Here is a 26550-nt window from a genome sequence, read left to right as displayed (position 1 = left end):
GACAATGAAGTCACACATTACATTTGAAATAAATTCCTATTCTGTGTAGTAGAAACCCTCTATTTTGTTCAAACCTTTAATAAATTCTGTTACACAGTAACCTTGAATTAGTGGTTTCTTTGGGAGAATTAAAGAAAGCAAATCTGAGCAAAGGTGACTTGAGTTTGGGCCACTGGTAAGAACAGTGAGAGATAATGAAGAATTGTACTGAGAACAGGAGAATGTTAAAGAATCCTACTCTCCAACCAGGTTGGGGACTACTTGGAAATATTGAAGAAGGCACCAGGTTAGGAGGCATCGGTTTGGGTATTTTATTTGAATATTTTAAAAACAGTTACCCCATAAGGTTATCAAATTGGGGGCATTATGGTTACACACACATATATATGTATATATACATAAGTTGAATGCAAATGCATTTTAATAAACTTTGTTATTCTTAATTTTCTTGTTATATTTATCTATATTTTCCAAATTCTGCACAGTGAACATGTATTACTTTCATAGTATAAAGAAACAATAAATATTGTTTTAAAAAACAGAAATTACCACCCCAGATGGTCACCTTTAAATTGTAGATCTCCTGATTGACAGCAACATAGTTATTGCTTATGTATAATTCGACTAGAGTAAACGTTTTTTGTAAACCACTCAATGATGTGATTCTGTTGTTCTCAAGAGAAAGGGAGTGAAGATGAAGCATGTTATCAAAAGTATGCTTTTCCAAACCAGTGAGAAGATTATTATTTATGCTGAGCCGGGTTAATTTAGTCAGCTTGGAAATACCTAGAAAAATAAACAAATCCAAGAAAAGATTCAGATAGCTCTAAAAGGTTAATTTAAAAAAATAACTGGCTGGTAATTTTATTGTTAATCAAATGGCTAAGTTCAAGTAGCCTTAAGAATTCTATAATATTAACCATCACTATTTTTTATTTTGTTTCAGAAGTATATAATCTTGTATATCAAGTCCCATTTCATACATTAAATTCTAATTTTGGATTTTTAAGTAGATTCATTTTTCTTAGGTGTCAAGGAAAGGCATTATGTAGAAAATACTGAATTTGTCTTTCAAATAACCTTTAAATGATATAATTAATTAGGATTTTTACCATCATGATAACATAAGCCTCTTCAAACTCAAAGTAACCACCAGCCCTCATTTTAAAACATTAAGGGTAAGGAACTAGAGTACAAATCTGCAAAGTAGTACTCATTATGGTATCATTTATATTAAAAAGAACCATTTAGATAGGCTACTTCTACCTTTGTATGCTTAGATGTACCCTAAAACAGAAGTTTAGAAGATGGGATCTTTTACCACAATCTAACTCCGATGTATATTATGTACTGTAGGTACTTTATAACTAACTGTAGGCAGGATGGTGCAGGTAAAAGATAAGAACTTTAGAGTCATAGCTGGTTTCAAATGCATCACTACTAGATTTGGGACCACAAGTAAATTATGTAACCTCTGAGCCTCAGTTTCCTCACCCATAAAGTGTACATACTGAAATCTACTTTCAAGGGGCTATGAAATTATATGGAATAATGTTTGAAAAGCATCAGTTATAGCTTTTGGCAAATAATTGTTCCTCCATAAATTTTATCTGTGCTCCCCTTTCACAACAGCCTCTATCATGGAACCATGTAATGCTGAAAGTAAAACAGTCTAGGGCAAGCTAGGATAAAACCATCAAAGCAAAAATCATTAAATGGATATTAAAGCTACCCATGTTTGGAGAAAAATAAGAGAAATTTCTGTTAAATTTTAGAGGAGTAGCTATCTTCTCTGAAAAGTAGGTGTAAGAAAAATACAGATCGGAGAGTTTCTTCCCTTTAATAGATTTTATAGAGGGAAATGAAAGGGAAATGGGTTCTCAATTGTATATACAAAGCAAAACTAACTCCCAACTGTATGGGAACAAAAGACTGGTAATGATTTTAGACACAGATGCCTGAGCTGACCTCAGGTTTACTCAACTGAAGTCAACAGAGGAGAGGCCCGTGAATCTGTATCCCAAGTGATTTTTATGACGAAGAAAGTTTTAGATATATATCATTAATAGCCATTAAAATAAATATAACAAAATTGCTGTACATGCTGTTTTTTAAAGATATTTAATACTTGATTTTATATATAATTCTTTAAATCAAATTTTCTATTTTATGAAAAATATAGTGTACACACATGCTAAAAATAATCCAATTCAAAAGTGAATAAAGTATAAATTATCTTTTTTCCAGCCATGATTTCTAATTCTTACCTTCCCTCCTTGACAAGGTCAACTATGTTACCAAAATGCACATACAGAAATATTCTTTGCTGAGGTAACTATGTATGTTTGTGGGGTTACACACACACACACACACACACACACACGCACACGCACACATATATATACATTCCCCTTTTCAAATGGTGCACACTTGTGGGCATATTATTTTTTAATTCCTGGGAATTAGTTACCCCTTTGAGTAGTTGGAGAGGGAGAATAGGAGAAACTTGTTAGCAAGTCATGGAAGGTTTCTTTCAATTTCTTTCCAAGTTCCAAGCATTAAATGAGGGTAAGAATAAAATAAAGCTGGGAAGGAGTCAGAAAATATTTAACTTAATATATACCCTCTTCACTCATGATTTTTAGCTGCATATAAGTATAAACCCAAAAGAAGTGAAGAATCTAAGAAGCTTGGAACGAGGAAGGGAAGAAAAGTCTTTTTTATTCTCTCTGGTCCAGAAAGATATGTTTTAATACTGAATTTTAAACAGTCAAATAAAACATATTATATTGGTCTCAATATTGAGACACTAGTAAAGCTGCTTAATTGTACTTTTATTTAGATTCATACAAAAGGTTATATGTAGTATATTTAATTTTTGATGTCTAATGAATATAATTTTCATTTTTGTTAAAAATCTTCAAATTTCCAAATATGACCTTAATCATATATTTTGAAAAATGAAGTGGTCTTCATCTTTTTCAGAAGCATACCTCATTCATTTATTCAACTTTACAGACATTAATGACTCCCCAGTTTGTATGTGCTAGGTTTGTTAACAGACTGTAAACTGGCACAGAGAAGAGAGAGAAGGCAGAGGAGGTGAAAGTCAGCTTGCTGGGACTGATTATATATAGCAGTCAGTCACAAATCCTACTCATAGGTATTTTTTATTTTCAATTATTTAATTTGAAAGATAATATTATATGTACTTATCTTAATATAACATGATATTTTGAAGTATATACATTATGAAATGGCTAAATCTAGCTAATTAATAACTGCATTACCTCACATTAGGTATTTAGAATACTCTGCCATAAACCTTCTTGGAACTCCTCTGGAAATCTTCCTCTTCAAATACTCTGTCCTCAGTGTTATTAATTTTTTTCTCTGGTATTTGGACATTCATATTTTGAGACCTCAAAGTTCTCAAGTTCCTTACCTTCTATCTTTGAGATGCAGTTTCCATCTAATGTGAGTTCTTCCAAATTAACACAGAATTCTAAGCCTTCTATTTTAGTGAGGTTATTGTTGCTGAATGATGCCCATTTCAAATTTTCCAATTGTTCTAAATTTGTGATTTCAAAGAGATGCTGTCCATCTAAATTTAAGGCAGTTATCTGTAGAATAATTCACATTACATGTTATTTCTGTATCTTATGAGTAAATTCAGTCAATGCTACAAGATTTTAAAAAGGCTAATAAAGTAATTCAAATGTGAGAAGTAAACATCAAAAGGATTCTTTCAGAGACTAAAGGTATTATGAAGCTCTTAGTTTATAAAAAAGTAAAATTTGACAAGACTATAACTCCAAGAAGGGCTTATCCGATATTACGGACTCTGTGATATGCCAGTCAGATTCCCACTGCAATGAAGGACTTGTCCCAGCTGCTGGGAGTGCTGTTGGCAGAAAGCCTTCAGCTGTCAGCCCCTTCTGCTCAGAGAGCTGCAGAGAGCTGCCTCACCCAAGGTCACACTCCTTCCCAGGTTGGCCCACAGCCAATGATAGAGAGATATAAGGGCCTGACCATCTCAGCCCAACTTGAGACAAATTTAAAGGGCCATTCTAATTCCAGAACTTGCTATGGGGTCAGCCAAGGCTGTCATTAGGCCTTCATTGCAGCTCAATATCTATATATATCCCATAATAAAAATAATGCTACTAATAGCTTACATTTTCAAGGGTCAGCTTCATTTAGCCCCAGTTTCTATCTTTGGCAAGAATTATAAGGGCACCTAATGCAGCAAGAAGCTGCTGGTACTCTGTAACCTTTTCCCTTATCCTTGGCTGAATTCTGTCCAGTTCCTCTATTCTCTTTCCAGTGTTCCTGATCCCCTACCACTCAAAATTGGGCTTGCTCTCTGGCTCTGAGCCTTTAAAGTTTGCTTGCCTATTTTGACATGTTATCAGAATCTACCCTTCAGTGTGTAGTGTTCCTTTATCCTAAATCTCCAATTTTATGGTTTATAACAGTCAGGGCCTAGCCTCTGTACCATGACAACTCACGACTTGATCTTCCTATTTTCATTTTTTGGAATGCAGTAAATTTATTACTTTTTTCCTAATAACAACATTGGTGTTTTTATTTTTTTCCCAACTTTATTGAGGTATAATTGACAATTTAAAATTATATATATTTAAGGTATACAACTTGATTTGATATAGGTATATATTGTGAATTAAATACTACGTGATTTCTATATGTGAAATCTCAATAGTCAATCTCAGAGAATAGAATAGTGGTTGCCAGGGACTGGGAGCAAGGAGAAATGGGGAGAGATTAGTCAAGAGGTACAAAGTTTCAATTATGCAAGATGAGTAAGTTCTGGAGATCTAATGTACAACACCATGACTAAAGTTAACAATACTGTATTGTATACTTGCAATTTGCTAAGAGGGTAGATCTTAAGTATTCCCTCTCTATTTTAATTCTTCTCTTCCAGTTTTCTGCTCCGTACCTATCTGTGCCTTCTTGATGATACACAAACCAGTGCTGACTAAAATGTCAATTTAAATTAAGCTTTTATATTAGATTCAATAAAATTGGCCTTTACCTTCAAGTACCAGTTTCCACTCAGATGTAAATGTGGTCCTAACTTTGAAATCTGTGTCAGAATTTTGGCAGAAGGCCATACACTAAGTATCCGTGGTCTTTCCTCTTTAGTACTAGAATGCCGTAAGAGAGATAACTAATGAAACAAACAAAAAAAATAGTGAATAAAGGAAATAGCATACAGAGGTTATTTACATATAGTTAAAAGTATTGTTTCCTAAGGAAGATGAGTGGTCCAATAAATAATTTTAAAATATAATATTTCCTTTGCCTGAAAATGTTTTCAATATCTAGATACATTTTAATTATTTACTTTTATTGTTTTAGCAAATATTGAAACATTACAAGATAACATTTGTAAAACTGAAAGGATTACTATAACATGAACACCTATATAATCTACCCATGAAATCCCAAGCTCCCTTGGGCCCCATCCTAAGCCTTTTCTTCTCCTTTCCCTTAGAAATGATAACTATTTCAATTTCTTTTTGTCTACCATTCACTTGCTTTCTTTATAGTCCTATAGTTGTGTCTATAAAAATATATTATTTAGTCATGCACTCATTTGAACTTTATGTAAATTGAATAATATATATATATTCTTCTATGACTTGCTTTTTTTGCTCAATGTCACATTCATGAGATTCATCTATGCTTCTGTATGTAACTATAGTTCATTCATATGTCACTGCTATATAGTATTCCCTTAATAACTTTCCTGTCAATGAACATTGGGGTTGATTCAGTTTTTGCTATTATAAACACTGCTGTCATGAATATTCCTGTGCATGTCTCATGGTATATAGATGCAAGAGTTTCTTTACATTATATGCCTCTAGGTAAAATTGTATGTATATGTATAGCAAGTGTGTGTATTTATATCTATAACTTTACTTTATAGCTTTGCTACAACTTGGTGTTGTCAGGCTATACAATTTTTGCCAACCTATAAAATTGGCAATAATTGGTAGGTGATTGTGGTTTTAATGTTCATTCTCTTGAATACTAATGTGGTGAAGTATCTTTTCCTAGGTTAATTGGCCATCCCAATTTCCTCTCCAGTGAAGTATCTGTTCAGATCTTCTGCTCACTTTTCTGTTCAGTTGGTTGTCTTTTTCCTTATACATTCTGGATATATAAAGAATATCTTTTGTCAGTTTCATTGCAAATTTCTTTTCCAAGTAAGTAGCTTGTCTTTTCACTTTCTTTGAGAAAAAGATATATTAATTTTAAGGTAGACAAATCCAATCTCTTATGGTTTATGCTCTTTGTTTCTTGCCTAATAAATTCTTCAGTAACTCAAGATCGTAATGATAATCTCTTATGTTTTCTTCAAAAACATTTTTGGTTTTGCCTTTTACAGTGAAGTCTTTAATGTACTTGTCCCAGTGCCTTTTATTGAATAGCCTCCCTGATGTGCAAAGGCAGCTCTGTTATTTATCAAGTTTCCACAAATGAATAGGTCTATGTTAGGTATTTTATTGTGTTCAACTGGTCTATTTGACTAACTTTGTGACAATACTACATTGTCTTAAAAGAGTTCAGTAGGCTCTAATTTCTAGCAGGGTAAATACCCAACTCTTCTATAGGGGTGTTAATTATGTTTTTCTCAATAAAAAAGTTTCTTTCCATCATTTTGAATAGATCCAAAATTAAACATTGCATCATTTAAGGAATTAATATTTACCCCACCAAGAGTAAATAGCTAGATAACTGGAGATATTTAGGATGTTGAAGCTACTTTGGCTAAAGTGTAGCATTCTTAATCTGGATAATAAAGGTATTTCCCCTCCTTCCATGTTAGTAAGTTTTGTTTTCTTCAGCCAGACACATATAGTGTCAATACTAAGTAGATAATTCACCAAATGCTTTCTCAAGGCAGCCTGTAAGCTTACCTTATCCTTAGAAAGTTGCTTATTTTCATGTAGGCTCTAGAAAGGACTCTGATGAGTTCAGGTGACCAGGAAAAAAACAGTTACCCTAGAAATATTTTTGGGGGTAGTGTTCAGGGATGAATCAAGAGAATCCATACAACCAGCTGGTATTTAAATGGGGTACATTTAAACAAAAAAAAAATCAAGTGATATGATGCTACATATTTTTATTAACATGCTATGAAGGAATATAAAATCTTAATGACAGAAAAAGCATATGGGAAATATTATTTGTATGTTCCAAATAGCACAAGAAATATTAAACAATAAAATCCAACCTGAGTAATCCTTGTTCCAGTAATAAATTTCATAGCTTCTGTTGCTTCTTCTTCAGAAATGAGGACTCCATCTAAATGTGTAAGAGTCTTTAATCTGCCAATAACACTTAGCCTCAATGTGGCTGGCTTGGGAAAAATAGCGAAAAATTAATTTTCACAAAATATTATATATGTTATGGCATGGAAGTGAGTGCTTTTTCATTCCTTTCCATAATTAAAAAATACGTATCTCCTTATTTATTATATATGTATCTAAAAATAAAGGTTTAACTTAATTCTTTACATAATAGTTGAAATTAAGTTATATTTAAGAATTAATGTTTTGTTTGAAGGTAGAAGATCCTACTCTTATGAAGAGGGGAAATCCCATAAGCTATTGAAAAGTGACTGTGGTGAAAAGTGTTAAAAGAACAACTGCAGTGACTCCTGTTTATCTAGATCAGCAGTAAGCTAGCAATCGCCATGTGTGTGATTCAATATGGATCTTTAGCGCTTGACAATCCAATTTGGCAACAGGAAGATAGTTGTACTGTGATCATCCAGGAAGTCTGCTTTGGCAAAAGAAAAATTCTTCAATTTTACTGAGCAAAAAAGAAGAAATACAATAATATAAACTTAGTAATATGGCCAACTTAATAGAACCAAGCATGCTTTAGTTTCTTGACAAAATATTGCACACTGCCTTATATATATCTTTTAAAAGCAGAGAAAGGAAGATTCTTGAAGTTATAAACTTGGGCTTATTTTACATACTTGAAAATATGCTTTAATATAGTACTTGAATGTGGAAATTACTTAGCATTAATCTATGTATTTTGTGATGAGAAAAAATGTTTAGTCAACTTTCTTTTTATAACAGAAGACTGTATGATATAAGTTTATGAGGGGAGGTGATTTCTGGACTTAGAGAACAAATAATACAAACAATGCAAAATGCAAAGTAAAATTATAAAACATGTTTCTCAACCACAGATTGTAAATTAAATATTATAAATCAAATTATGTTTCTTCCTTAATAGTATGCTTCTCTCACTATATTATATTATCATCAGTTCCTATTTCTCATTACAGTGTGGTTCTGGCACACTGAGATATATAAACTGTCTGGAGGTTTGCAAACAACAATGACATCAATGACTCAAAGCAATAATGTTCTCAAACTTTTAGGGGTTACAAAAAATCTGACATGAAAGTATAGCATTTTCTTATAGTAACATTTGATTTATTTGATCACTACACTAAATTTAATTTATGAAAGATTTAAAGCCTAGAAAAGCAAAGATAGTTTGCCTATATATAGCTATGATTGAATAGCAAAGTAGTGAGAAATGGCTTTGAAATAAAAGTGCATTTTTATAAACATGTCTGTTGCATACCTTTTGCCATGGATTATGTTGAATATCAAGAGTGAGAAGGTTTGTCGTGTGTTTGCATAACATATTTATTTCATCTCCAGATTTTTTCAGTTGATTCCAGCTCAAGTCTAAGTGCCTTAGTTTCATCAGACCTCTAAATCCCTCAAGGGTTATCACATGGTTATGGCTTGCATCCAAGTATTCAAGGTTATACTGCAACACATACAAATAGAAGTGATGCTAAGAAAATCATGATTTCTATTTATAAAGTTCTTTTCTCTATCATTCTCTAAGTACTTCATACACTTTATGTATCCTCACAGAAAACCTAAACAGTCATTATATTATAGTAATGATATTAACATATGAATTTGCCTAAAGAGCTACAGGTATTTCATTTTAGTAATTCTCTCTTAATTCACACTTCACCCTTGTAACATAGGGTGGCAGTGTTTGTTTTCGTAGGAGAGAGAGCATAAAGAAATTGGCAAGAGGCCAGGCGCGGTGGCTCACGCCTGTAATCCTAGCACTCTGGGAGGCTGAGGCGGGTGGATCGCTCGAGGTCAGGAGTTCGAGACCAGCCTGAGCAAGAGCGAGACCCCATCTCTACTAAAAATAGAAAGAAATTATCTGGCCAACTAAAATATATATACAAAAAATTAGCCGGGCATGGTGGCGCATGCCTGTAGTCCCAGCTACTCGGGAGGCTGAGGCGGTAGGATCGCTTAAGCCCAGGAGTTTGAGGTTGCTGTGAGCTAGGCTGACGCCACGGCACTCACTCTAGCCAGGGCAACAAAGCGACATTCTGTCTCAAAAAAAAAAAAAGAAAAAAGAAATTGGCAAGATAACTTGTCCCCAGCAAACAAAATGCACTTCTTAATATATAGGCTTCCAGTTTATACTGTTGAATCCATAGCCTGGTTAAAAAACATTCATTTTCAGAGGTGGAACTATATTAATTCAATACTATAATTTTCTTTTTTAAAAGTGCACAATTTTTAATAACATTTTTTAAAATCATAAAAGTAACACATGTTCCCTGTTGGAAATTGGAAAATATAGTAAATAATTGAAAAGAAAAAATAGAAAGCATATATAATTCTGTTGCTTAGAAAGAACTGCTGAAAACATTGTTTTTTATTATATGCACATATATTTTTTCCTATATAAAACAAATATATAGAATTTTGTATCCTTTTAACATTCTCACACATCATTAAATATTCTAAGAAATAATTTTTCAGGACTGCATAATATTCTACTATGTAAATTATTATAATTGTTTTAAACATTTTACTATGAACTTTTTTGTTTCTAATTTTTGGCAACAAAGCAACAAACATCCATTATACTTTAACTACACTTCTGAAAATTTTTTTCAGAACAGGTTTTTAAAAATAGGATTTACTGGTTCTAAGGATTTGGTATTACTAAGACTCTTGATAAATACTGCCAAACAGAGTTCAAGGAAGTTTGTACCAAAATTTTCTTCTAACAGTAGAATATGGGAATGCCCATTTCCTCAAATACTCACTGCTCCACCTGCCTTATTTTAATTTACATTATTTATTATCAGTGAAGTTGAATATCTTTCCATGTGTTTATATTAACCATTTTTAAATTTATTTTTTTGTTTATTGCCTTTGTTGCCTTTGGCTATTTATTCAGAACTTCATTTTATTTGTTTGTAAGAAATCTCTAAGACTTTAATTTGTTACATATATTTTTTGCACATAAAATTTGCTTTTAAATTAATTTCACTTAAAAATGAACAGCAGAAACATACTGAGATCAAATCCAAGACAAACCTATGAGAGAGGGGATAGGAAGGAGAGAGACAGAGAAAGTGAGAAAGAGAGAGAAAGGGAGGAGAGACTAATATTGCTGCCAGCAATAAAAGTACACCAGAAAGATAAGCTCAAGAAGTAGATCATGACTATTAACTTACTATATCAAAACAAGCAAAAAGATGTTAGGAATGATACAAGACATAAAATAACAACATAAATCTGGATTAGAAAAACTTAGAACTGAGGTGAAAGAAACCAGAAAAAAAATTGAAATAAAGTAATAAAATAATATCAGAAATAAAGACTAATTAGTCAAACAAGAATGAATAAACACAACAGATAATGCTTTAAGAGAAATATAAGGTGCTCGCTTCGGCAGCACATATACTAAAATTGGAACGATACAGAGAAGATTAGCATGGCCCCTGCGCAAGGATGACACAATTTTTTAAAAATAAAAAAAAAAAGAGAAATATAAGGTGAAAAGACAAAAAAAATTTAATGACTAAATGAAAAAAGGATTCAAGAGAAAGTAACAAATATTGAAGATAGATGAAGATTCCACATATGGATAATGAGAGTCCCTGAGGAAGAAAACAAAATCAGGGAAACAGAAAAATTGCTAAAAACTTCCAGTTCAAAACAACTTTCCTGAAAGAAAAAATGATTTTAAACTATATATTGGAAGATTATATTGTGAATCTGAAATATCAACCCAGAACAACCAATGCCAAGATAAATTCTAGTAAAATTATTAGACTTTAAAGAAAACTAAAAAAGTTCTTTGGCCATCCAGAAGAAAAGAAGCTTGTGACTTATAAGTGGTAAAAAAAATCATACATTCTTGGCCGGGCGCGGTGGCTCACGCCTGTAATCCTAGCACTCTGGGAGGCCGAGGCAGGTGGATCGCTCAAGGTCAGGAGTTCGAGACCAGCCTGAGCAAGAGTGAGACCCGTCTCTACTAAAAAAATAGAAAGAAATTATCTGGCCAACTAAAATATATATAGAAAAAATTAGCCGGGCATGGTGGCGCATGCCTGTAGTCCCAGCTACTCGGGAGGCTGAGGTGGTAGGATTGCTTAAGCCCAGGAGTTTGAGGTTGCTGTGAGCTAGGCTGACGCCATGGCACTCACTCTAGCCCGGGCAACAAAGCGAGACTCTGTCTCAAAAAAAAAAAAAAAAAAAAAAAATCATACATTCTCATCAGACTTTTCTACAGCAACACTTTGTGACAGAACAAAATGGAATAACATTTAAGAGGTCCCCCAAAAGAAACTGTGAGCCAAGGATTTTATAATATATCTAGCAAATCTGTCTTTCAAGTATTAATATAAAGGATATAGTTAAACTGTTACATGCAGTAACTGAAGAGATATTGTTCCCATAAGCCGATCCTGATGATCTATAATAGAACGTATTTCAGACAATCAAAATGTTTATTGATTGGATAAATGTTTATTGATTGGATATGATAAGGACTGGTGATGAGAATTAAATATATAGCTACCACTAAACTAAAAGGGAGAGTGTACATAATGTAAGGCAGCATGCTCTGACAATGTAGATATAGTGTAATTATTTTAATTAGTTTTTAAAATGGGGAAGAATAGGAAGGACATACACAAAATTTTTAGAAAATCTTTCCAGTATATAATATTGGTGAGAGTATAAGAACTGTCATTCTGAGACTGTTGTGTGTATAATGGGGGATAAAACAAATGAGTAATTATTAAATATTCTAATTTTATCATCTCATATCCTTGAGAATTAGGATTCTTGTATGAGAAAAATGATATAGATGTATGTAACAGAGTTTAAAAGTTTTGTAGTCTTGAATCTGAATTGGAAGTATCAATATAAATTCATAAAGTTATTTTTAGCTATACTTATACATACACATATATTTTTTCACATCCTCCCTCAACAAATGCTGTCAGGTGAAAAGACCTAGAAATGATGAGCAATCCTGATTATGTTCCGAAAATACCACTTTTCTCTAAAAGAAACCAGGGCTCTGTGAAGAAATGGCTGATCCCATGTCTACAACAGAAAATATACAAGATGTATATGGAACATCTTGTCATACTAGATGTCAAAGAAACTATCAAAGACCATTAGGGTCATGGCAAAAGGAGCTAACTTTTAAATGTTCTCACTGGCTAAGGATGAAACAATTTGAGTTTCAACATGATAATTGCAATGGACTGAATGTAATCAAATATGTGTTAAGTCCCTGCACTCAAAATGATATTAAAACAAAAAAGAATTGCTCACCTTTGAAAAATTATAGGGAACCAACTCATTATCTTGAAAATTGGTAAATAAAGGTACTTAAGCATCTATTTTGTACTTTCTATATGAATGCTACCACTGAGTAATGCTACCACTGGTAATGAAATAAGGAGAAAAGTCTCTTTGTAAAAGTATTCCAACTAATAAATGAAAAAAGTGATAGAATAAGAATATAACCATTTTGTAATCCCCAATGAATTAAAAGATATGGGCATTAAGTAATAATGGCTTCTGGCATCACAAAAGTGAGACAACCAGATATTATGTGTCTCCTACAGTCTTTTCAAACATTAGTCTTGCCAGAGGACTAGAACCTGGGTCTGATCTCATCTCTGGATCCACTTGCCAATTTGCAGTAGGGTTGTATCTTAAGCAAGTCAGCAGGGTCCAGGCTGTGGAAAACTCTTTAGGTCAATGGGCCCAAGTATTTCTAGAGATAAACTACGGGAAATGGAAGGGAAATCTATAAATTAAAAGAAACTTCAAAGACACAGTACAAAGGTGTTACTAAGCCATACAACTGTAGTATGTGGTTTTCTGTATCTGTGTTTTATCTTATAATAAGATGAAAAATACACATTTATGTATATCAATGTAGACTATCTCCTCTCTCTGACCACCTTTAACATCCTTATAGTCATTTTTAGAGGCACACACCAGATGCCTGACGTTTGAATGAGAGGTCTATATCTAGCCACATTTGCTAACTCTAAAATTTGAACTACCACTTGGGCATAAAATTTACCCAGTTCCCTTATCTGTAAAATGACCATAGTAATATTCATCCAACAAGTAGGCTGTGAGGCTGTGATTATGAAAGTAATTTTTGTATTAAAAGAGACCAGCAAAGCCACGTTGAAATATAAATGCTGGGAAGCTGCCTAAGCGCACTCACTATCTAAGACTTAGAGTTTACTCTTCAAATTTGAGCTTTAACAAAATTATAATGACTGTCATAACCTCTGGACCTGCTATGAAATTATTAGAAAAAATTAAATATAAATGCCAATAATCTACACACAGTCCTGGCACCTCTTTTAAACTACGTTTTTTTCCTCAGCTGGATACTGATCCTAGGCTATCAGGGATTCTGTTAATTTAAAAGGGCTTAGACCTACCAAAAGAAACAAGAGAGAGAATTTAATACTAAAACCTAAGTAAAAGAAACAGCTTCCACCACAATGGTAGAAGAAGCAATGCAAAGGCTTTGATGTGGTTGCAGGGAGGTAGAGGAGAGAATGAACAAGAGCTGAGAATGATGATGTATTCTAAAAAGGCATGTGACTGACCTGGGATCCATGTAAACAGGGGATGCTTGGTTGAATTTCTGGAACCACATATGTAATTATTTTTGTTATATAATATATGATGAGGAAAACAAAAGTCAGACGAGATCCTTGCCTATGTGTACATCTGCATTACTATATTATCCTATGACATATCATAAGGTGAACTTAAGTCAAACAAGATCTATGCGTGTAACATTCAGGTAGAAAGGACAAGACAAAGAGAAAGAGAAATAACAACCTGGATAATGAGCAGATGGGAAGTTTGGCAATGTTAAATGTGAAGTGGTGAACTAGAAAGTGAAGACACAGGGACTCAGGAGAAAGAGAAAAAGAAGAGTGGGAAAACAAGAGCAGAAGAAAATGGAATGACACCAAAGGACATTTTAAAAACAAATCTGAGAAGTTATTTTAATATATTTATTTTAAAGTAGCTAGAAATCAGATATGACCAGAGGTGTATATTTGGTCTGCATACAAAAGCTAAATCTAGGACCTGTTTTATAGAAAGTAACATAATTAGGCATATATGTACTTTATTCCTGATTTGGGATATATAATCTTGCATATGGCATATATGAAGTCATAATTACAAAAATAATTTATCCATTAATTACTTTATTTAACTTAAATATTTTCAAAAAGATAGTACTTTTTTCAAATATTTATTCTAATTTATCATTTGTCCTTTGTCTTTATGATATTTTTTGCTGCACCAAAGTTTTTTTTAAATATTAAATTGTCAGATGAAGTTTGAATATATTCAAGGTATACAACATGATGATCTGATATATGTATACATGTGTAATGATTACCACAATCAAATTAATTAACACATCCATCACCACCCCTGCTGTACATTAGATACCCAGAGCTTGTTCATTTTATAACTGAAAGTCTGTACCCTTTGAGCAACATCTCCCCATTTCTGCTACCCCGTAGGCCCTTACAACCACCATTCTCCTTTTTATTTATATGAGTTAAACTTTTTCAGATTTGAAAAGAACAGTTCTTACCAAGTGGTATACATCATCTAAACAAGTAAATTCATTAAAGCTAATACTCAGTTTCCGAAGTCCCGTTAACTTGGCAAGATCTCTCAATTTACTCAAACTGTTCCCATGTAGATTCAGATTCTGAAGCAAAATAAAATATAAATTAATAAGACAGATTACATTCTGCATCATACTGAAATGTGGATATCTAAAATGTTTAGAACAATTACTTCAGCCACTACAATATAAAATGAGAAAACAGCTGTTTTACACAACATTAAGAGAGTACCAATAACAAAATATCTATTATGTTAAAAGGTAAAAAACAGTTTATAATAGTATTACTACCACTGGACCTTGTTATGGATTAATGTGATTTCCTACTTGATCTAAGTTTATCAGTAACTGGCATGAAATTCTTTCTAGAAAATAGTTAAATATATATGTTCAGATATTTATTAGGTAAGATCTATTTCTTAGGCTAATCAGTGAATAGTATAGACCCTGAAAATTTTGGGTGTCAGATATAATACCTCACAGGAGAGAGATGACAAGGATATACCCTGACTGCAGGAAATTGCATGAGGACACTGGTCCAAGGAAGAAAGGCTGACTATGTTGAAGTAAGAGGACAGAAAGTCGAAGAAGGAGGTGGGAGAGTGTCTAAGACAGTGCCTGTATCACAATTTGGCCCAGAGTTTCCCTGTCCATTTCACCCTGGGCTATATACAAAGAAATATTATCACATATTTATATTTAGGGAAGATCCTGATGTCTACATTTTTTTTTGTCTTTAAATTACACTGTTGTGGATGGTATTAAGTGAAGAGTGTATTTATGTATAGCTTACAAAATAAACAATGGTACAAGAAAATGTATTAGTATAACTGACTACAGTATTCACAACAAATGGGTATTATCATGATAAAATCAAGTATCTATCTCCTAGCCCTCTTTGCTCACCACTACCACCTTATACTTTATACTGTGGACATAACTAACTTCCTGGAAGGGAGAAACAAATTTCTAATAGCTGTCAAAATAGCTGAAATTTTTAAGAAGGGCCAATTTATGCAGACTAGTTACTTTAGAAGTCACATATGGGTATAATCTATGATAGATTCTACAGATACCTTATACTTAATATGTTTACAACTGAATTCATTATCTTCCCTATATGTCTGATTAAGTGTTTCACTATCTATCTAACATACTGTTGATAACCCCTTTCCTCTTTTTTTCCCATAAACATTTGATTATAGAAATGTGTCTTCAACTATTACCATTAGCCACACCATTACATCACCACTACTGGTGCCTTAGTACAGACCGTTATTTCTCCTTTGGACTACTGCAATAGTTTTCTACTGGATTTCTGTACCACCAGTCTGACTTTAGTTAAATCTATCCACATGCTGCCCAAGTTAGGGTTTTTAAAAACAGAAAGCCTGTTCCTTAAAGAATCTAAACTTTTAATTTGGCTTCCAAAATGTGTCCTCATTTGGATATAATTTCCTGCTCTTCCTCAGCTTTATATCTCTTCCTTAAATTCCAACCTACACCTCTCCTTTCTACCATCATAACTCTAGATCCTAGTCATACTGAATTTCTCAGTGTTGCCTGAAGACACCAGGATCTTTCAAAACCATGTGCCTACAGGTGGAGTATTTTCTCTGCCTGGAAAATGTAAATTTCTCATATCCTTTAAAAATTCACTCATAACTCATCTCTTTCTATATAGGTCTCTCAACAATTCTAAGCTTCCCACATTTGTTTACATATCTATCTCCTCCACTAAACTGATGTTCTCAGGGAAGGGAAAATAACTTATTCCTTTGGAATCCCCAATACATACCTCATTGCCTAAGACATAGCAAATTTTCAGCAAATTCTAGGTGAATAAATCAATGTAAAAGCCAGACTTACAACTGACAACTCTAATTTTTAGTATTTAATTGTGCTATAAGAGAATATGAAATTATATGTTACATAATCTGGGGGGGTTATTTCTATTTTATTTTCTATATATTTATTTATTTTTATGGATTCTTCTCATAAAACCCAATCTAGTGAGGAACACTGAAAAGAAAATAAGAGGAATATACCTTAAAATTCTCAGAGTAATGACACAAAGGAAGAAGTGGAGTGCAAAGGCTATGATGTCTAAACATTCTTGTTGTAATATCTAGTAATCTTACTAGACACCCTAGAAAGTTTGCTGGTTTTTAAGCGGCACAGGCAAATTAAAGGTAAAATTCCTCTCTATTTATATGACAGGGGTATTGCTCAAACGAATGCTAAGTCAAGTAGGGGTCATAGGAAGGCCAAGCTATTGTGAAGTCTTATTCTCTTTCTCTCTGCATTTTGTTTTGCACGCCAAAGATAATCAAAAGACCTGATTTCTGGTGCTGGTTTTTTACTTTTATTTAATCCCTTTAAGCCTACAAGAATACATATTGCGGAAGCTCAATGCAATCAGAACACATTTTTAAAAACATTTCATTACTAAAGTTTTATTATCAAAAATGTATTACTCAAATATTAAATCTCAACATTATAGTACAAAAATAATAAGTTTTCAGTACTGTCAGCCAGAAGATTGCTCTTGTAATCACTATATTGAACATTTATGGAAACAGGACAGGGTCTCTGTTGCATAGCCAAGGAGGCACCCTACCCCTATTCACCTTGTCTTGAGTTCTGTTCAATTATATAATGAATGGTATTCAAACAGCACATTAACAGGGTACAATATGAAAGGTGCTTCCTGGAGTTGTGCAATATTGTGATGGTAGAGTGCAGAGAGCCTGGTTGGAAGGCTACGATAGTAGTCTAGGTTATAAATGATGATAGTTTGAATACAGTGGTAGTAGCAGATCTGAAATGGACAGATCTGAAAGTCAGATATGGAAGTATGCTTAATATCTCAATAGAATTGCCTCAGCATAAAGCAAGGTCACTTTAATAAGTAATTAAAATTCTGTTGATTAATTTTTTAAAGATAAAACTCCCATATTCTATGTTGATTAATCTAGAAACTGATTTGAAACTTATCTGCCTTCATATTAATCATTTAAAGAGAGTTTATTGGTTATTTAGGAATAACATTCTTTGCTAATTGGAAGGCTACCTCAAGTGGCTATTGAGAACTTGAAACGTGGCTAGTCTTAAATTGAGATGTGCTGAGAATGTAACATATATTCCAGAATTCAAAGATTTAATATGAAACTATCTCATTAATGAATCTTCATATTGGTTATATGTTAAAATGATAATATTTTAGGTATATTGGTGCTATAGTTTGAATGTTCATTTGTTGGAAACTTCATCTCTCTGGCCTCAAATGGATTAACGGATTAATGAGGTCTCTGCCCTCATGAATGGATTAAAGTTACTGTCACAGGAGTGGGTCTGTTATCTTGGGGGTGTATTTGTTATAAAAATGAGTTCTCTCTAGCTATCTTGCTCTTGCCCTCTTGCCATGTGATGCCCTTTGCCATTTTATGACACAGCAAGAAGGCCCTCACCACATGCTGGCAATCTGCTCTTGGACTTCCCAGCTTCCATGACCTAAATATAAATAATCTCCATTTCTTTATAAATTACCCAGTCTGTGGTATTCTGTTACAGCAACAGAAAACTGTGTAAGACAATTGGGTTAAATAAAATGTATTATTAAAATTAATTTTATGTTTTTTACTTTTTAAACATAGCCACTAGAAAATTTAAAATTACATATGTGATTCACTTTATATCACTACTGGAGAGCACTGATCTAGTCCATGTAAAGAGGTCTGGGCACTTTTAAATTAGTTAGCATGATGCCTGACATCATCGGATAGGTAGTTTAGTATCTTCAGATGTCATATGCTAGATTCTGATTCCAAATCAAAGATTCCTGTCCCAAAATTTTATTCCTCATAATACTCACCACAATATGACTGAAAATGCTAGTCTTGGCAAGGGAAAGAATTGTTTTGTCATCCAAACTAATAAGTTTTGGTCGGGCCTTGATCCTGGGCTCCATTTTCATAACTTCATCATCAAATTTCAAATCCTGGGACAATGCTGATCCTTCTGAATTTTTTTTGCTTTCTTCTAGAGTAACATTGTTGAATGAAGAGAATAAAGAGTGAGCCTTGACCTAAAAAATTTATTAAAAATATCAGTATCAAAAATTCAGTTGCTGTATTTTTCATTTTGAAAACAAATAGGCTGTGTAGAAAAGATGGATTGACTTTTTTCAGTTATATGGTAATATCTATGATGATCAGAATTACATTAGGATATCTATGAGAGTAGATTAAGATTGCTAAGCATGGGTGTGTCCATTCCCACCCACTGAAAATTTCTTAAAACTGGCAAAAGATATATTTAAATATTTCATAACCGTGGAGAGGATGCCAACAAAAGACTAGAAATTATGACATATAAATCAGAAGGGACTGAATTGACAGAAAAATAGGAGCAGAAATGTGATCTCTAGCCAAAACATGTGCAGAAGATAACCACTTTGAAGACCAGATCCAGAGAAACTTGATGTTCAGCGTGAATAAATAAAAGACCAAGAGGATGCTCTAGGTAGTTGTCAGGTAATTAAATAATTATGATAAAAACTGTGAATGAATGAACAAGAGCTACATGAATTAACAGAACTGGCTCTAGAAGAAACCAAATGGTTCATCAGAGAATTTTTAAAAATATAAGAGAATAAAGCATTTATAATAAAATAATAGGCTACTATAGAAAAGAAAATAGGGTAAACACTGCAAAGCTAAGATAAAAATAATTATTAAAATTTAAAAAATTTAATAAATGGATGTTGAGCTTAAGAATACTGAGTTATAGAAATGCCCCCTGTAATTTTGGAGACAAGATTTGATTTCAGAAGTCAAATAAGGCTTTGCCTTAAAGAAAAAATAAATGTGTTAGCTCAAAAGCTGCCTCGCCTCAGGAGAGTGATAGCTGCATTTCAAAGAGACAGCTGTAAGCTGGGCCATGGTTCTCACCTGTTTTGAAAGACAAGATAGGCTTCACCTAGGGCCATAGGTTGCCAGAGCTGATCAACAAAGACCACCAGAGATGAGAGCTGATCAAATAGATATGCTAATGCCCAAGACGGAACCATGCAGTTAAAGTAATTAGCACAAGGCACAGCTCATGTTGACTTCTGAGATCATCTCTGTCTCCAAGAACACAATTACCGGAGCCAAGATGTCTCTGTTTTTTGCTAAAGTAATAGCCTTATCATAAAACTTAGAAGTTTGCCCTAAGAAGATTTTGTAACTCATTGTTCACCTAGATAGAGTTAGTTAAAGGATCTGTAGTAGCCTTTTAGAAGACTTTGACCCTAAACCAAACTGCCTGTTATTATGTAAATCCCGTTGCCCTTGGCAACCTGAGCATGTATCTGCCCTATAAGTACCCATGTAAAAAGTTCAGTCTTTGCTATGTTTCCACAGGAGAAATATATACCTTCCGGACTCCTCCTCTGTCTAACTTCATAAACCTTTACTTTATAAACGATATCTTTGGCTCTGTGTATTATTATTATTATTCATTTATATCTCTTTCCTGCTATTTTTTCATCCTTTGCGAGGACCCCTGCCTGAGAGACCCGACCGGAAAGAAAAAACCACGTTGAGGGGAGCGTAGCTAACTCCCCACAAATGCTCTGAGAAACCAAATGGATGTGGCAGCAGATCAAATTAGCAGTGTGAAAGCTAATACTGAGGAAACCTGCCAGAACAAAGAATTAAGAAACTTAGATGTAAAATATGAGAGAAAAAATGAAAAAATATGGAGGATCAATTCAGACTGCCCAATGTTTAAACAATAGAGGTTCCAGAGGGCTTAACAGAGAATGGAAGAGAAGAAACAATCAAGAAATTAACAAAAGAAGACTTCCCAGAAGTGAAGAAAGAACTGAATCACCAGCTCAAAAGAGCTCATGAAGACAAGCAGAAGGATGTTGGGACTAAAGGTCTTCCCTAACATTGTACAGTCACAACCAGGGACTGCCCACCTCTTGGCTTCTTCTTATGTGAGGTAAATGAACTTCTCTATCTGTTTACTATTTCTCTGGGTTTATGTATCTATCTTCTGCTAAAAGCATCCTTGACTGATATAATCCCATTCATGATAGCAATATAAAGTATAAATTCCCAGAACTATATTTAACAAGAAATGTTGAAGATCTACATAAAGAAAACTATAAGAGAGGACTCAAGGAAATGGAGTACATTTTCATGTTCCTGAATGAGAAGCCCAATATTAAGTAGCCAGTTCACCCCAAATTAAGTTTTAAATTCAATACAATTTCAAACCCTATAGGATTTTTAAATAGAACTTGACAAGCTATTCTAAATTTTATTTAGAAAAGATAATGTTCAAGAATAGTCAAGAAAAGCCAAGAAATAAATAGATTGATTGATTGAAATAGGGTCTTGCTCTGCCACCAGGCCAGAGTGCAGTGGTATGATCATAGCTCACTACAGCCTCAAACCCCTGGGCTCAAGCAATCCTCCCACCTCAGCCTCCACCACCACACCTGGCCAGTTTATTTATTTACTTATTTATTTATTTTTTGTAGAGATGGGGTCTCACTATGTTGCCCAAGCTGGTCTCAAACTCCTGGCCTCAAGTGATCCTCTCACCTTGGCCTCCTAAAGTACTGGAATTACAGGTGTGAGAGCCACTGCACCTGGCCCAAGAAAATTTTCAAAAATTTGAGTGTGGGTAGAAGAAGGGAATCCACTCTATTATATATCAAAACATATCATCAAAACGAATGTGGTAGGGGTCCAAAATTAGACAAAGAAATCAATAGAAGAGAATAGAGATCTATAAATAGATCCTTATATTTGAAAATAATTTTAACAATAAAGATAGTATTTCATAATAGAGCAAAAAAGATAATGTTTCAACAAGTATCTGCCCATTTTTAAGAAAAAAAATTATTTGACTACTCTTCTACTTTACACATAAAACAATATGTAAATGGATTAAAAAAGCTAAAGGTTTTAAAACAAGTTATGTAAGTATTTGGAAGAAAATAAGAGAAAATATTTATAATAATTATGAGATTTTTGAAACAAAACATAAAATTCAGAATCCAGAGAGATTCTGATCTCTTAAAAATTAACTTGTAAATGACAAATTAAAATAAGAAATAAGTTTTTGTTACAAATAAAATTAAAAGCAAGTGAAAGAAAATATAGGCAACATATGTATAAGATAAAGGATTAATATCCAGAATGCATATAAGGATTTCTCCAGTCACTATGAAAAAGATAAAGTCTAATAGAAAATGGTGAAAGATATAATATTTGATTCATAAAACTATAAATCATTTGAAGCATATAGAAGAATAAAATATCTTGGTTTTTGCCCATCATAGTGGGACCCCCTCAAAAAAAGACTGATAATATTTTGTGTTGGTAAAGATGCAAAGAAACAAGCACTGTCACACACTGTTGGAAATTTGTAAAGTAAGTCTTTACGGAGACAATTTGCCAAAATCTCTTAAAATTTAAAACGCACATATCCTTTCACTCTCCAAGTTTTCTGCAAATCTATCCTGTAGAAAAACTTCCATATTTGTATAAAGATGCATCTTTGATGATGTTCACTGATATTGCTTTAAAACAGTAAAAATACTGGATAGAGTCTATCTACAGGGGAATAGTCAAATAAATCAGAGTATTAATGAATAATACACAGCCACCAAAAGAATGAAGTATACACCTATATGTACTAAAGTGGATATATGTTCAAGACATATTGTTAAAGGTGTAAAACATCACAGAATGCATAGAAAAAAGATTGAAAACAAACCCACAAAACTGTTAACAGTGGACGCCTTGGTAAAAGGGAGTGGCAGTGGGGTTAAAGTGAAGGCAGATTTTCATATTTGTTAGTTTTCAATATAGTTTAAATCTTTACCAGTGTGACTAAAGCCATATATCACTCATGTAATATATTTGTATAAGAAAAATATTTAGGTGTCATAATGATTTGAGAATTAAGTCCTTCACAGAATAACAATTACACACTTACAGTATAAACTTGACATAACATTATTAGAATTCAAATTACTATTTTGTTCCCATTTAAGGAATACCAGTTTTTAAAAATATATAACAATTCATACCACTGTAATATACTCAAATTCAACGATGTATTCTGGCAAAACAAGGTCATGATCAAAGACAAACCACTTGCACTGCCGAACGCTGCAATCACAGTTTCTTTGTCCTATGATAGAATCTAGAGTAAAAAACAAAACAAGCAAAACAAATATTCTTCAAAGTAATAGGAGAATAATATATTTTTTCATTCTCACATAGATAATAAATAACAACCTCAGTAAATTCCAGCAATTATATTATTGAGGGTTTTTTCTTTTATCTCCCTGTCCTCTCTATCTGCTCCCCAAGAGTCTTAATTCTATAAATACTAGTCATCCTTTCACCAGATAGACTAGTAGGTTTAATTTTATTCATATCCTTTTCCTTTTCATACTTTTTCACATTTTTATTCAATGTGTGGTCATGTGTCTTTGACAAATTTATTAATATTACTCTAAAAGGCTTGTTGTTAAAAGTTAAGTGACTTTTTATCCACTTGTATATAAACATATACACACAAATATATAATTAAATGTAAATCTTCCAAATAAACTACATGTACACACACATACACATACACGTAAATGTTACTGAGGTAGACAATAAGAGAATTATTAGTAGCCAGGAATAGATTTTTGTAGAAAAGTCTATAAAGTTTGTTAGGTAGAGGTTAAACTGTAAGTATCTGTATTAAACACAAACATTTTGCATTTGGAGAGATGAAATCACATTTCTTTTTATGGCAGACATACTTAGTAAATATTTCCGAGGAATGAACACTGAATTAACCATTGGATAGTTGGATTGATTGATGGATTCTTGCTCATGAGCCTGAACACTCTGGCCAAGGAAAACCTTTGTAATGAGGAGGATGCCTAAATATAAAAAGAAAAAAAGAAATAATTTTTAACAATAATTTACTTTAATAATTTTCCAATATAACCTTTTTTATTGGCCCCAGACTTGACTGTGTGTTCTATAAAGGCAGAGATCCTGGCTATGTTGTTTGTTACTGTATAGCACGTAGTACACAGAACACTACTTGATCCAAAATAGAAGATCAGCAAATATTTGTTGAATAAATGAAATGGTTGTAAAAGAGGAGTCTCGTGATTATATCAGGCAAAGCTTTACAGAAAAGGAAGAAGGAAAGAACATGATAATTTAGGATGGTTTTTTATTAAGTAGTTAAAAGTAAGAAAAGTTTTTTTATTGTTAACTGGGTAAAAATTCATCTCTATATCAATAGCACCTAGCACACAGTAGAAGACACTCAATACATGTCTACTGAATGGATGGACATTTCTTTTCCGTTTAGATTCTTAGGGATCCTTGGGATTTACTAAATCTGAAAGATCCTTACAAGCCAATGAATCTGAAGAAATAATTTCTAATCACAAAGCATAAAACATTCAAATGATTTTTGGTTTATTTTTACTATGTACAAGATATAAAATATAAGTTGAGAGAAACTAATTGTTTTGGAAAACATTCCAGAAGGATCTAACAGAACATCATGAGCTATTTGTTAAGATGAGAATGGAGAAGAATGATAAAGAATAAGCAAACGATTTTTTCAAGTAATGAGCTCTTTCTAGATTCAATAATCTGCTTAATTTTCTGATTATCATTAACTGAAGGAAAGACTTAAAACACACATAGTTTAGTTCAGCATGAATCATCCTAGCAGAGTTATAGTCTGGGACCTAGAATGTCATTCTTACAGAATTATGTTAACCAAACTTCTGACTATTTGCTTCAGTAGGTTGGATGGTTCAGACCAAAGAATAGGTGTCCCTTACTCTCTGACCTGATCTGTTCTCCATATTATACATTCTTTGGTACTGTGTGTTAATACTTCATGTTTATTGTTCTTATGATAATTGTAATTTCACATTTATTTATGTGATTATTAATATTTGTAAGCACCATAAAGGAGAAACTGTCTAGTTTAGAGAGACTGTATCCTATCACTTACTGATGCCTAACACACAATAAGCATTCAATAAATACTTGTAGAACAATGGAAAAGGCCGAGGCAAGGGGACATGATGAGTTGGTCTTTTTCTCCAATCTGTGGGTACCGGGGAATCTCTCCCAGAAGTGTCCTATAAATTGGTTCATGTACTTATATTTATATATATTCAAAGTGCAAATAAAGGACTGATAATTATGAATAAATTAAAATACCAAAAACATATCTTCTATAAGACAACTTATAAAGCAATCTATACATTTCATAATTTGTCTTTAGCAGATTTTAAATTATAACCAGGTTTTCTTATCATCTTACACTGTGATGATTCAGGACAAATAAAGTGTACTTTATATAATGCCATATGATTATTACATATATGGGTCAAGTTCTCTTTTCTCTTTCATGTAAATTTGGTGCATGTAACATATATGTACATACATGTTGAGTTTTATTTTTATGACACAACATAATGAACAAAAGTAGACTGTGAAAAGTGTATATAAGTTGAATTTAACATCTGAGTAACAAATTAGTCTCTTCCTATTAATGGTGACACAATAATCATTCAGTTTGTTGACAGTGTAGCTAAATTAATGGTGAGAAAATCATGTATTACTATGTTGGCAAATATGAAGTAAAATGGTTTGAAAAACATCTCTTGGGTTGAAAAACTATGTATCAAAAATAATATGAAAATAATTAATGAATTTGAAGACTTAAAGTTCAAAACACCGTATATTTGTATTACCATGTCTGAAGAGCTCATGCTCAAGAGAATTTTTCTTTTCATCCTTGTATTTTTTCTGTAGAAATTCAATTCTGGGACACTCAACCATACTTAGGCTGTTAGCAAGAATAACAGCTTCTTTTCTGAGAGGCAGCTGCAAAGAAAAAACAAAGTCTGGGTATTTTTACAAACTTGACAATATTTCAACTTCAATACAGATTGTTTATTATTTTATGTTTATATGTCTGGGCAAAAAAAATCTGCAGGCCAGACTCACTGAAAAGAAGTAGATAACCTCCAGGTGCAATTTCATTCTGCAAAGCCATTTATATATCTTAAATTCATATGCAAATAGGTTTGTAAAAACTGATACAGAACAAAATTTGTTCTTGGAAAAGCAGCCAAAGTCAAGACTGACAACATTGCATGATGCAGGAGCAACAGCTTTCAATGAGTATTCCACTAGTAATCTTGCTAACTCCAAAAAGACAGTTCTGTGGGAATGAGATACTACACCAAGGAAGGTTTTTATTTATATCATTTTTTTGTTTAATAATCTACATTATTTTCCAGAAACAAAACATTTCTTATTGTGGTAATGCATGGAAATCTTAATTTGCATTGTGACTAGCTTTATTTCTTGAAAGTGTTACGTCAGTAATATTCATATTACTTTCTGTGAAAACAGCTCTAAAAAATCAAACAAAAATCTCTATTTTTAGTAGTAA

At 32.8% G+C, this 26550-nt stretch overlaps 1 protein-coding gene and 1 non-coding gene across 2 annotated transcripts in view; one reads left to right on the top strand and one right to left on the bottom strand.

Annotated features, from left to right (window-relative positions):
* Window positions 1-26550, bottom strand: part of LRRC9 (leucine rich repeat containing 9) — a 104433-nt gene that overhangs the window by 39398 nt on the left and 38485 nt on the right. Inside the window, exons 12-21 of the mRNA XM_069465013.1 lie at window positions 25844-25976; window positions 23870-23992; window positions 23141-23256; window positions 18920-19132; window positions 15010-15129; window positions 8647-8838; window positions 7271-7396; window positions 5060-5194; window positions 3446-3623; window positions 566-786 (exon numbers count right to left, since the gene is read on the bottom strand). Coding sequence (XP_069321114.1) covers window positions 566-786; window positions 3446-3623; window positions 5060-5194; window positions 7271-7396; window positions 8647-8838; window positions 15010-15129; window positions 18920-19132; window positions 23141-23256; window positions 23870-23992; window positions 25844-25976 — 1557 coding nt within the window. The remainder of the gene's footprint in view (window positions 1-565; window positions 787-3445; window positions 3624-5059; window positions 5195-7270; window positions 7397-8646; window positions 8839-15009; window positions 15130-18919; window positions 19133-23140; window positions 23257-23869; window positions 23993-25843; window positions 25977-26550) is intronic.
* On the top strand, window positions 10779-10885 carry LOC138381020 (U6 spliceosomal RNA). Its single transcript, XR_011232975.1, has one exon. It is a non-coding gene; the product is annotated as a U6 spliceosomal RNA (small nuclear RNA).

Source organism: Eulemur rufifrons, chromosome 2 (genome assembly GCF_041146395.1).
Source record: "Eulemur rufifrons isolate Redbay chromosome 2, OSU_ERuf_1, whole genome shotgun sequence".
Taxonomy (NCBI): Eukaryota; Metazoa; Chordata; class Mammalia; order Primates; family Lemuridae; genus Eulemur; species Eulemur rufifrons.
Note: the sequence above shows the minus strand (reverse complement) of the source record. Positions and strands in the feature narration are given on the sequence as shown.